We start from the raw sequence: 13,565 nt of genomic DNA, 5'->3' as shown, positions 1-13,565 counted from the left end.
GTTCTGTCTCCAGATAAGCATGTTTACATATGGTAACTTTGGAATAACTGCGAGTAATGAACTGAATTATTGAAAATTAATGTATACAGTTTGCAATACTGAATTAATCTGACCACTCTGAATGTGTGTTTTTTGTAACAGTTAGAGAAGGCCAGGACAGCGTTTCACAAAGCTTGTCGCAAGGAACACATGGCTCGTGAGCGGGAGGCCCACACCCAAGGCAATCCTGACATTGCCATTGAGAAACAGAGGAAGATCCAGGAAGAGACCGAAAAAGTAAATCTACAGCACTCAACAGAAAAGAGAAAAGAGAGGACAACTCAGGTGCAAAGGAAACAAAACAGACAACTTAAAGGGATAGTTCATCATTTACTCACCCTCAAGTTGTTTCAAACCTGTATTAATCTATTTCTTCTGCTGAACACAAAGAAAGATATTTTGAAGAATGTCAGTAACCAAACAGTAGACTGTACCCTACCCATTGACTTCCATAGTAGGAAAAAAAAGTACTATGGAAGTCAATGGGTACAGACTACTGTTTGGTTACCGACATTCTTCAAAATATCTTTCTTTGTGTTCAGCAGAAGAAATAAATTAATACAGGTTTGAAACAACTTGAGGGTGAGTAAATGATGACAGAATTTAAATTTTAAAGTGAACTATCCCTTTAACACATGTTTAATTGGCATTCAAGGGGACATGGGTTGTAAATTAAATAATGTTATATATATATATATATATATATATATATATATATATATATATATATATATATATATATATATATATATATATATATCCCTCAGACGGTCTTCGTTTCGGAGTCACCTCCTGGGCCTTCCCGGTCAGAAGTGACCGGACACCTAAAAATTAAATTTCCTCCATCCCAGTAAAACCAATGCAATTTATTTTTGTTCTATAATATTTTTTTCTTTTTAATTTTGTATTTTGAGAGAATTTTATTGAATTTAATAATATTTATGCAATATTTATGGTCTATTTTTGCCATTGAAAATAATACAAAAATGTATAATTTTTTTTTTTTTTTTAGTCTAGGCCTTCAAAAAAAATGGTTGAAGCAGATTAGCGCCATCTGGTGAGAGTATAGAGAGAAAGCGTAGAACCATGTTGTAACCACTGGATGGCATAAACAGCACTCTATGGAGAGGCATGTGACTTCCCCAGCTGTTTATGGACACATTTACTTTTTTTTTTTTGGTGGATTTGAATATATATTTAAATAATCTCAAAAACTATTTCTTATCAAGTTTTAGATATATATATTTTTTTAGAAATAGTGATTTAAAGTGTTAGTTTTTGCATTATGATTAGTCAAACCTAAACATTGTGTTAGAAAGCCTAGAAGAATTATCCTAGAGTGGAAATCCACCTAATGTGTTATCATGGCTTTGTGATATAATGATGTTTAATATAAATATATATATTTTGAATATATATATATATTACAAAATATATATAAAAACATTTTTTATAAAAAAAAAAGTAAAAAAATGTTCTCTTGATGTTTTAGAGTGTCACCCCTTTACTGCTGTGTACTTTGTACACAAAGTTTTTAACAAAAAGAAATAAACATGAAATTATTATTTACTTCAATTATATGATTTTCAACCTCTAATATATTTATATTTGAACTGTGAACCATATTGAACTGACATATATGAGTTGCCTTTGACGGTAGCTACAAAGACTGCTATGTTTATTCTAACATCCAAAAAACAAAACACCTCAATCGCTTTAGGAGACATTCTACAGCTGCTCCAGCGTCGAAACAATGGCGGACGGTGTCCAGCTCACTCAGGGCGGGTCTAGGCTCAAACTGCAGTGTCAATCAACAGTCGTGTGCAATTCTACGTCACATTGCATTGATTCTGAGAACAGCTCGTTCTGAGACAGTGCTTATGATTTATGGGGATTTAAAAAAAAAAAACTGGTTGGATTTTTATCATTATAGGGTGGTTGTGTACACACACTGCCAAAACACATTTATGTTCAAACACCATGTAAAAGTGAATTTTGCATAATAGGTGCCCTTTAATGTTTTTGAAAGAAGTATCTTATGCTCACCCTAGGCTGCATTCATTTGATCAAAAATACAGTAAAAACAGTAAAAAAAAATATTATATTATATATAATAGTGTAATGTATCCCTGTGATGGCAAAGCTGAATTTTCAGCATCATTACTCAAGTCTTCAGTGTCACGTGATCCTTTAAAAATCATTATAATATGCTGATCTGGTCCTCAAGGAACATTTCTTATTATTGTCAATTTTGAAAACAGTAGTGCTTAATATTTTTGTGCAAACTGTGATACATTGTTTTGAGGATTCTTTGATGAGAGTCTATTTGAAGGGTTACATAAGCACTGAGCGACACATCTGACTGATTGACTGCAAATTCCTGTGTGCAGGTGCGAGCCCGCTATGAGAAGGTTCTCGAGGAAGTGACGCGTTATGCTCCGCGCTACATGGAGGAAATGGAGTCTATCTTTGACCAATCACAAGAGGAGGAGAGGAAGAGGATAAGTTTCCTCAAACAGGCTTTCCTTTCCATCCACAGACACTTGGATGTCACCAACAATGACAGGTGTGTGAGAAGGGTCGATTTCAGTCAATTTCAGTATTACTCTCAATGAGTGAATTATACAAGTTCTCTCTCTCTCTCTCTCTCTCTCTCTCTCTGTTAGCATAAAAGCCGTGTACAATGAGCTGCATAACACTCTCATGTCCATCAGCGAGCAGGAGGATTTGCGCTGGTGGAAGAATACACATGGGCCGGGAATGCCCACTGACTGGCCTCAATATCAGGTATATTGCAAATATATCTATACTGCCAAACACAGTAACGCTTTACAATAAGGTTCATTTGTTAACATTAGTTAATGTATTGACTAACATGAACTAACCATGAAAAATACATTTGTTACTGTATTTTTTCATTTTTGTTAACTAATGTTAACTAATGAACCTTATTGGCTGTTCCCCAAACACTGACTAAAACTTGAGTAACATGGTGATTGCTTCTTGATTGGGTCTTGTTAGGGTTACCCATGTCACTCATGTGTCTCTGATATCCTGGATTCCCTTTCGTTGTCACTTCGAGTTACGTCGAATGACGACGAATGGGGTTCGCTTAGAAGCCTATCATCTTCGAACAGTAATAAAACGAGCCAATGGCAAGCAAATGCCATGGGTCTGCTGAATTTGCATAGCATAACTCCGCCCCACCTTGTGGGTATAAAGGAAGTGAGCTGGCAACATGCAGATATGTTTTCGCTTTCGGAGCCAAGAGCATTCTTCACTCCACAAGCCATTCTGAGATCATCTCTCTTCACTCTTCGAGACGAGCTACTCTTCAGAAGTGTTGGTGTGACGGCGAATTCCAGCGAGCTTCATATTGCCTGCCGATCTGCGCAGTGGTCTGCCAGTCGTGTGTCTCTCCCTGGGCGCTTCAACACTGCTGTTTGAGTTTTATCTCTCTAAAAGAGCTGCACGCGGCGCGTCTTTTTAAAGACGGTTCGCCCGTGTGTTTCTGGGTGCGATACACAGATTAAATCAGCTGATGGGCACAGACGCTGTCTGATGTGTTTGGGCAAACGCACAGACAGCGTTCGTGGATGCGTCATGTTCTCATTGCGGGGACATGACCATCGCAATGTAACGATCGAGACTCGATGACCTCCTCGAGAGAGAGTCCCCTCATCCACACCCCGATCTATTCTCTCCGCAAGAGGGAATACTTCGGCTGGTGGCCAGGGTGATCAGAGGCTGCTGTGTGGAACCAACCCGACGATCTATCCTCGGTCCACACACTCCTCTTCACATTGCAACCCGTGTGGTATCCGGATGAGATCGCTGACCAGTCCCGGCCAGAGGTCGCGGGCTGGTCCAGCATTTCATTCGATGCCCCAGCAGATGAAATCTTGTCTATCGCCGCATCACAAGGTGGGTGTGAGTACGCTGGAGAAGACTCGGCTGTGCTGCCTCCTCCGGGTGTGCCAGCATTGCCCGAGTCTGAACCAGAACTCTGCCATGCTTCCCCGGGCAGTCGCGAGCATTTGGGCTTGTGTGGAACCCTCCGCCATGTCCCAAGTGCTTAAAGCTGATGATCGGTTTTTGGGGACGCACCGGCACACGTCGGCCCGCCCCCAATTCCTTTCTTCCTGGACGTGCATGAAGAGGTCATGAGATTACTCAGCGGCCTCTTCCGCCTTCTCTGCCCTCGATGAGGTCGCGGCCAGTGGGTACACTGGGGTTCCCCCTATGGAGTGTTCTGTGGCAACACAACTGTGTCCCCACAGCGCCTCCACTGGCGTGGCGGCCCTAAGCACCCACCCACCCCAAAGCATGTAGGTTTTTGTCTACTCCGGTGGCAGAGATCTATAGAGCTGCGGGGCTGGCTGCCACCTCACTGCATGCTATGCCCATCCTTCAGGTCTACCAGGCCAGGGGTGCTCATTGCTAATGCACGAGGGTAGGGCTGGTCCAGGGCTCTTGCAAGAGCTGCGTGCCGCCACCGACCTCGCTCTACGGGCGACGAAGGTGACCACACGCTCCCTGGGTCAGGTGATGTCCACATATGTGGTCCAGAGACAAAAACTGGCTTAGTCTGGTTGATATGGGCGAGGCTGAGCGAAGCCGCTTCCTCAACTCCCCATATCCCAGACTGGCCTCCTCGGCGGCGCAGTCGAGGACTCTGCCCAGAGTTCTCGGCTGCCCAGAGCGGACTGAGGCTCTGATCCCGCGGCCAGCTGCTCAGCCGCCGGCTCAGCTGCCTCATTCCGCTCGCCGCCGAGGGCGCCCTCCTGCGACACTCCCTGCCGGCCCTAGCAGCACCCTTCACCCAGGCCGTGCCATGGAGGTAGTCGCAGGAAGGCGCCCCAGCCCGTACCAGCCCCGCAGCAATGCGGTGCTCCCGTTACGGGCAGCTCAGAGATGGGTTGCAGTTCTTTCTAGGAGGTGGTTGCAGGGCCACTCCTTCCCCCGGTGGAGGGCCGGGGGAAAACCTCTTTTTCCAAAGAACTGTCTCTCCCATCTCTGAGCACACAGAGTTCTCGGACGACAGTGCGCGCCACCCTCGGGTCCCGCCACTCTCGCCCTCCTCTGTCACAGAGTTCTCGGATGACAGTGCGCACGCTCACGGGCCTCGCCACTCTCGTCCCCCTCTGTCGCCAGACCCCTGCCAGAGCACGCCCCTGTGGAACGCTGGTCCTTCCCTGGCCTCCTCTGGCAGGACGCGGCTAATGACCGTGCCCCCACACCGGGCCGCTATGCCACCCACGTCTGGGCCGGTCATTCCGCTTCGCTGCACCCCCGGGGGGACGTCTGTCGTTCGCATGACCCCGCTGGCACAGTCCGTGGGAGCCTGGTTAGAGCTTCCCCCCTGTCCCGCTGGCTTGCGCGAACCATCAGGCTCGGCTATGCGATTCAGTTCGCACGGTCTCCTCCCCGCTTCTGGGGAGTCCGCTTCACTATGGTCGGTGGCTATGCCCCTGTCATGAGAGCGGAGGTCGCCACCCTGCTGGCGAAGGGTGCGATCGAGACTGTCCCTCCAGCCGCAATGAGGTCCGGCTTCTACAGCCCCTACTTCATTGTCCCCAGGAAATCCGGTGGGTTACGGCCAATCCTGGATCTGCGCGTCTTGAACCGTTCCCTTCACAGGCTTCCGTTCAAGAGGCTCATGGCCTAGCGCATTTTCGAATGTGTGCAGCCACAGGATTGGTTTGCAGCGATCGACCTGAAGGACGCCTACTTCATGTCTCCATTTTTTCTCGACACAGTCCGTTCTTGCGGGTTGCTTTCGAGGGGCAGGCATTCCAGTACGCTGTTCTCCCATTCGGGTTGGCCCTGTCTCCTCGCGTCTTCACGAAGGTCGTCGAGGCAGCCCTTATGCCGCTACGGCAGCACGGGGTTCGCATCCTGAATTATCCCGATGACTGGCTAATCCTAGCTCACTCTCGGACCAGGGTTGCGAACACAGGGACCTAGTGCTCCGGCACCTAGCCCGTCTGGGCCTTCGGGTCAACTGGGAGAAGAGCAAACTTTGCCTCGTGCAGAGGATCTCTTTTCTCGGTAGGAAATTCGACTCGGTCGCCATGTGCGCGCAGCTTACGAGCGAGCGCGCGCAGTCACTGCCGACTTGCCTGAGACAATTTGAGGGCAAGAGTGCGGTTCCACTGAAACTTTTTCAGAGGCTCCTGGGGCATATGGCATCTGCAGCCGCGGCAACGCCGCTCGGATTGCTTCATATGAGACCGCTTCAGCACTGGCTTTGCGATCGAGTCCCGAGGTGGGCATGGCGTCAGGGCACGTTCCGAGTACCAGTTACTCCGACCTGCCATCAGACCTTCTCCCCGTGGACGAATCTCAGCTTTCTCGGGCCGGAGTGCCCTTAGAACGAGTTTCCAGGCATGTTGTTGTCTCAACGGATGCCTCCTCCACGGGCTGGGCCGCCATGTGCAATGGACATGCTGCCGCGGGCTCCTGGACAGGTCCCCACCGCCTATGGCATGTCAATTGCCTCGAGTTGCTGGCAGTACGTCTCGCTCTGCACCGCTTCCGGGCGCTGCTCAAGAACCAGCACGTACTAGTCCCATCAGACAATACCGCGACAGTAGCGTACATCAACCGACAAGGTGGTCTACGCTCCCGCCGTATGTCGCAACTCGCCCGCCACCTCCTCATATGGAGTCAGAAGCATCTGAGGTCGCTTCGAGCCATTATATTCCGGGAGACCTGAACTGTGCAGCCGACGAGCTCTCACGGCTTCAGCCTCTTCCGAGAGAATGGAGACTCCATCCCCAGGCGGTCCAGCTGATTGGGATCAGTTCGGGGACGCACAGGTAGACCTGTTTGCCTCCCACGACTCGTCCCACTGCGCCCAGTTTTACTCCCTGACCGAGGGCACGCTCGGCACGGACGCTCTGGCGCACAGCTGGCCCCGGGGCCTCCGCAAGTATGCGTTTCCCCCAGTGAGCCTTCTTGCACAGACCAGTGCAAGATCAGGGAGGACGAGGAGCAGGTCATTTTGGTTGCGCTGCACTGGCCCACCCGAACCTGGTTCTCCGAACTTGTACTCCTCGCGACAGCTCCTCCCTGGCCAATTCCTCTGAGGAAGGACCTCCTTTCTCAGGGACGGGGCACCCCTTGGCACCCTCGTCCCGATCTTTGGAACCTCCACGTGTGGCTCCTGGACGGGACGAGGCAGGTTTGAGTACCCTACCACCAGCGGTGGTGGCTACCATCACTTCCGCTAGAGCGTCGTCCACTAGAAATGCCTACGCGTTGAAGTGGAACCTCTTCGTCTTTGGTGCTCTTCTCACTCAGAAGAAGCCCCAGATCATGCCCGATCAGTGTCGTGCTTTCCTTCCTGCTGGGTTGGAGCGAAGGCTGTCTCCCTCCACCCTGAAAGTATATGTTGCCGCTATCGCCGCACATCACGATGCAGTTGATGGTAAGTCCGTGGGAAGCACGACCTGGTCACCAGGTTCCTGAGAGGAGCGAGGAGACTACAGCCTCCTCGCCCTCCTCTTGTTCCCTCTTGGGACCTCTCGGTGGTACTAAATGCCCTGCAGAGTGCTCCCTTTGAGCCTTTGCAATCAGTGGAGCTTAAGTTCCTGTCAATTAAGACAGCGCTCCTGGTTGCTTTGGCCTCCATCAAGAGGGTGGGGACCTGCACGCATTTTCTGTAGACGAAGTGTGCCTGGAATTCGGGCCGGCCTTTTCTCACGTGTTCCTGAGACCCCGGCCTGGATATGTGCCCAAGGTTCCCACCACTCCCTTCCGGGACCAGGTGGTGAACCTGCAAGCGCTGCCCCTGGAGGAGGCAGACCCAGCCTTGGCATTGCTCTGTCCAGTACGCGCCCTCCGTGCTTACGTAGACAGAACGCAGTGTTCAGGACCTCAGACCAGCTCTTTGTCTGTTATGGTGGGAAGCTGAAGGGAAAGGCTCTCTCCAAGCAAGGGTTGTCTCACTGGATAGTGGACGCCACTGCTTTGGCTTACCAGCAGCAAGGTCGACCGTGCCCCCTTGGTGTGACGGCCCACTCCACCCGGAGTGTGGCCTCCTCTTGGGCTCTAGCGCATGGCGCCTCGCTAACAGACATCTGCGGAGCTGCAGGCTGGGCGACACCCAACACATTCGCCAGATTCTATAATCTCCGAGTGGAGCCAGTGTCCTCCTGTGTACTCGCTTCAACCAGCCGGTCCTAGGACCCGCTCAGGTGTCTTCGCTTGCTCGCCATTCCACTCCACGGACTGGATACGTGCGATATTCCTCAGGTGAGCCTGATAAGCCCTGAGTTCCTCCAGCGCTGTTGACGTCAACGCCAGAGTTATGCCTCCGGCAGCTTTCGCGTTGGCTAGGTGCCACCATGTGCATGGTTCCCCCTCTGGGCGACCCCCACGTGTGTATTCCACTGTAAGCCTCTCTCGAGCATGTGTCTTTCCCTTGGCAAGCCAGTCTGCCACCCCTGGGGTTGAAATACTCCACCCTACGGGCTGGACACCCCAGTGTTTCCGTATGCACCCCCCTCCGGGTCATATGTTATTCTTAAGTCCCCCCTTCGGGCGGGCACTGATTGCATATTCCACTGAGATATGCTCCCAGTGTACCTTGGTATTCCTGTGTTAAGTAGGAGTCCTTCATCCGTGCTAGCACGACAGGGAGCTCAGACTTACGCAGGGCACTGGAAGACAGCCGAGGTGGCGTGATTGGACTGGTAACCCCATTCGTCGTCATTCGACGTAACTCGAAGTGACAACGAAAGGGAACGTCTCGGTTACGGATGTAACCCTCGTTCCCTGAGTAGGGAACGGAGACGTTACGTCTTCCTGCCACTTCCGCTGTACCGCTGGAACAGCCGAGTTCAGCCTTGGCTCCTTCAGCGAAGAAACATATCTGCATGTTGCCAGCTCACTTCCTTTATACCCACAAGGTGGGGCGGAGTTATGCTATGCAAATTCAGCAGACCCATGGCATTTGCTTGCCATTGGCTCGTTTTATTACTGTTCGAAGATGATAGGCTTCTAAGCGAACCCCATTCGTCGTCATTCGACGTAACGTCTCCGTTCCCTACTCAGGGAACGAGGGTTACATCCGTAACCGAGACGTTCTCATTCACTATAAGTCTATGGGATTTTTCCTTATTTGTGACCCTGGACCACAAAACCAGTCCAAGTCGCACGGGTATATTTGTGGCAAAAGCCAACAATACATTGTATCGGTCAAAATGATAGATTTATCTTTTCTGCCAAAAATCATTAGGATATTAAGGAAAGATCACGTTCCATGAAGATATTTTGTAAATTTCCTACTGTAAATATATAAAACATTTATTTTTGTGAGTACAATCGTGAACATAAATGGACAACTCTAAAGGCGATTTTTGCAATGTTTCGATATTTTGGCACCCTCAGATTCCAGATGTTCAAATAGTATCCCGGCCAAAAATTGCCCTATAATCCTAACAAACCACACATCAATGGAACACTTATTTATTCAGCTTTCATATTATGTAGAAATCTCAATTTCAAAATTGTGACCCATGTGACAATTGTGACCTCATCCGCAATGAGAAATGTGCAATAAGTGGCATTCATATCACTCATGTCCAGAGTAAAGAAAAACTGTAATAGGGTTTGTTTTAAAGTATTGTTTTGAGGTTAATGCATTACTGAGGGTGTCAGAGTTAGAGTGTTAAGAGTTAATTTCTGCTGTTATCTGTGACATTTAATTATGTATCTAACAGAGGCACATCTTCAAATAGACTGCGTTCTGTTGTGCCAAAACCCACATTTACTCCTTCTCTCACTGTCTTTCGCTCTCTTTCTATTTCAGGAGTGGACTCCAGACAAGAAGCATAAAAAGGGAAAGAAGGAGGTGGAGCAGAAAGCAGTAATGATGGAGAGAAGGTCAGTTTACTACATTGATATTTGCTGTGGGGCTCTTACAGCACAGGGCTGCCCGACTGTTATACGCTACAAACCTGACTTGGACTGGCCTTGTTGTTGTTTGCTGCTGTGTATTGACCCTTTGCTAAGCTCAGCCGCCTTGGTTACAGTTGCACAGACAAGCTTCACAGGACATGAATTGGGGTTCGAACAGTGTGATTTTCAGTAAAATACAGTTGCAAACTTTGAGTGGTTATTACATACAATACTTAAAGGAAGTGTGAAAACATTGCAAACATCTTTGTACTTTACAAAAATCACAAATATATACAGTATTGTGAGGAAATCTGTGGAGTCTACGAATCGCAATTGAGGCAAATGCTGATCACAGTCGACTTAAAAGAGAAAAAACTAATTTGAAAGATATTACAAGTGATACCATTAGTGTAAGTGAACAACAGAACTGTTCCTAATGTTTCTACAACACATTCACTTCAGTTACTATCGACAATATAGTTCAATGAACTGAATCGATATGATAATAAAAAGATGTTAAGTTAGTAAATCATGTGTCATGATTATACGCAAGTGCTCTAGCAACGTTTAGAGTATCGGATAAATTCAGTTTAAACCTGTCCAAGGATGGTAATAGTCCGAAATGTTATAGTATGTGACATTCTTTCGGTTTGGTCAGGTGTGGAAAGAATCGACCCTAAAGTTGTCTTATCCTCATTATCTTCCTTTGTTATCCTTCTTTTGTCTAGTGTCTTACTTTTTTGGTTTGGTTTTTTGAGTTATATGGTACTTAGAAGTTTTATATAAGAAATAAAGAAAAAGATGATCATGTTTTTCTGATGTACAGTATTACTATGGAAACCTGTTTCTGTCAGAAAAAAAGAATACATTGGTAAATCATAATTATGACATAAAAAATTATGAGATACTAAGTCATAATTATGAAATAAAATATCAAAAATCGACATACTGAGTCATAAATATGAGATAGAAAGTCATAATAGATAATTATGAAAAAGTCAATATTTTTGTAATAACTGACAAAATTTGTCATGATTTCATAATATCATCTTTTTGTCATAATTATAACTTTTTTTTATCTTTGAATTTCAACTTTTTGTACTAATTTTGTACTAACAACTTTACAACTAATTATGTTTTTGTCCATTTCGAGTTTTATAACTTTTTGGCCTGGGTTCACAGACAGGGTTTAGATTAAACCAGGATTTTAGGTATTGGTTCAATTAGGACATTTAAGTAGCTTGTATAAACGTGCTTTAGAAAAAAAAACTTGCATATGATATATTTTAAGATATATCAGTGAAAGTTGCTTACTTGCTCAAACATGCATTTTAGTTTGAGACCAATCTCATAATTTCATATAATTTAATATGCTATAATTATGACTTTTTGTCTCATAACATTTTGCCATTATGTATGTTTCAACTTTTTGTCAGTTATTTTTGTCATAATTTAGACTTTTTAACTTAATGTCATCATTTTACCTTTTATGTAACGTAGCAGGCTTCCATAATTATCGAACAAAAGACAAAAAAAATGATTAAAACGATCCAAACTCAAGATTTGCATTAGAAAAGAGCAAACGCTTGTCTGCTGATATGGTGGATATGTAGGAGGTATAATAAGGTCGGAGTGGTCAGCAACATTTTGAATGCAGGGCTTAGTTTATTGACTGTGTCTGTTTTCCCTCCTCGTCTCAGTGTAATGATTGGAGGAGTGAGAGTCAGAGCTCTTTATGACTATGTTGGACAGGAGACAGATGAACTCTCCTTCAAAGCAGGTCAGCTGTCTCTGTGTTTGTATATTCATATTCTGTGTCTATATGATGTGTGTGTACCACCTCTGATGCTTTCTGTTTGTGTGTGTGTTCAGGTGAGGAGTTTCGGAAGATCGAGGATGAGGATGATCAGGGTTGGTGCAGAGGCATGATGGATGGAGGGAAAGAGGGTCTTTACCCTGCTAACTACGTGGAGGTGGTGTAGATCCACAGGACGACACAGAGCTCCCGCTCTGGGGTACATAAATGCCTACAGGCACCCAGGTTTAAGCCAGTTTCACAGCCATGTTTATTGAAGTTTGCTTTGTTTTCTCTGAGCGGATGACAGATGGTGCAGGTACGGGTTTAGAGCTGAAGTTGGGATCTGAACAAGAAAATGCATCCAAAGTGCGTTCATTACGATCTTACTTGAGAACATTTGTAATGTAGGCCTGGTTTCACAGACAGGGCTTAGATTAAGCCAGGATTAGGCTTTAGTAGCTTTTATAAATGGGTCTTGGGGGAAAAAAAACATTACTGGTGTGCATCTTGAGGCAAAACAATGGCACTGACGTAATTTAAGATACATCAGTGCAAGTTGCTTTCAGTTAAAACAGTTAAAACTTACATTTTAGTCTGGGACTAGCTTAAGCCTTCTCTGTGAAACTGGGCATATATGTTATATTGTGCATCACATTGTGGCTTTAAATCGAAATATGCAGATATTTTCATACAATTATGATATGAATAGGTACAGAGATCCTCTAATATATAGAGAATATGAACTGCATTGTCTTGATGTATGCATGAACCTACAGAGTATTTTGAGGACAATGTCTCACACCAAAGACTTCAGTGCATATTTACATTTTATCAATGACATACTTCTTCTGATGAGAATTGTTATATCTGATGCCTGTATAAAAAGGGCCAGATGGGTATGATGTCATTCACAGCTGCGGATTACATGCAATGTTTTAATAGATATGGTAATATGCTATATTTTACCCGCTTAGATCTTGTTATTAAATGTCACTTGCTCACATTTAATCATTTTAGTTACACAAAGGCAGTATTAATCAACACCATTTTAAAGTGATATCCGTGGGACCCATTACGGTCTCTTCTTGTGTATTTCTGTTGTGTTTTAAGATGTCATTCTAACCAAAGAAAAAGTACATATGCAAATAAGCCCAATGTTTATTTGTGCAGTAGTGGGGGTACATCGGATCAGGGCCGTAGTTTATGCATCATCACTAATCAAATGCAAATACTACCAGTATTAAAAAGGATACAGATTACTGGGAGTCTTGTTCTTATTAATCATCTTGGAAAAACTTTCATTATGCACATACACATTTTTATACATAATATACATTGTATTATTCCTGTTCATATTTCATTCTGTGCTTGTCCCCAGGCCACATGCCAGTGCAAATATATGGGGCTTTAAATAAATGGTTTTAGGGATAAAGTTATAATTAGGTTAAGGGTAAGAGTTTAGGTTAGACACTCAGTTGTGATGGGTTAGGATAACTGCATTGTGTCAAAAAGTCTCCTCATCGTGTGTGTGTGTGTGTGTGTGTGTGTGTGTGTGTGTGTGTGTGTGTGTGTGTGTGTGTGTGTGTGTGTGTGTGTGTGTGTGTGTGTGTGTGTGTGTGTGTGTGTGTGTGTGTGTGTGTGTGTGTGTGTGTGTGCGTGCGTGCGTGCGTGCGCAGACTAGTCAGCCTGCTCACGTATCTCAGGATTTCAGCTCCACTGGACCCCACAGGCAGCACATCTTTTAATAGTGTCAGATCATTCAGTGTGTTGCCCTGAGTGGTTGTCACACACATTCTCAGTCACATACATGCTTATCGTGCAT

At 45.7% G+C, this 13,565-nt stretch overlaps 1 protein-coding gene across 4 annotated transcripts in view; it reads left to right on the top strand.

Moving 5' to 3' along the window:
* LOC306998630 (protein kinase C and casein kinase II substrate protein 3) overlaps window positions 1–13,002 on the top strand; it is a 28,818-nt gene extending 15,816 nt beyond the window's left edge. For 3 of the 4 annotated variants that reach the window (XM_079612848.1, XM_079612849.1, XM_079612846.1), the window contains 6 exons: window positions 142–276; window positions 2,430–2,605; window positions 2,706–2,826; window positions 9,857–9,930; window positions 11,646–11,725; window positions 11,818–13,002. In XM_079612848.1, coding sequence (XP_079468974.1) covers window positions 142–276; window positions 2,430–2,605; window positions 2,706–2,826; window positions 9,857–9,930; window positions 11,646–11,725; window positions 11,818–11,927 — 696 coding nt within the window. In that variant the 3' untranslated portion in view covers window positions 11,928–13,002. The remainder of the gene's footprint in view (window positions 1–141; window positions 277–2,429; window positions 2,606–2,705; window positions 2,827–9,856; window positions 9,931–11,645; window positions 11,726–11,817) is intronic. The other variant, XM_079612847.1, reaches the window with a different exon arrangement.
* Window positions 13,003–13,565: the final 563 nt, after the last annotated feature.

This window comes from Phoxinus phoxinus (genome assembly GCF_949152265.1).
Source record: "Phoxinus phoxinus genome assembly, chromosome: 1".
Taxonomy (NCBI): Eukaryota; Metazoa; Chordata; class Actinopteri; order Cypriniformes; family Leuciscidae; genus Phoxinus; species Phoxinus phoxinus.
The sequence above is the reverse complement of the archived record's forward strand: the minus strand, read 5'-3'. Positions and strand labels throughout refer to the sequence as shown.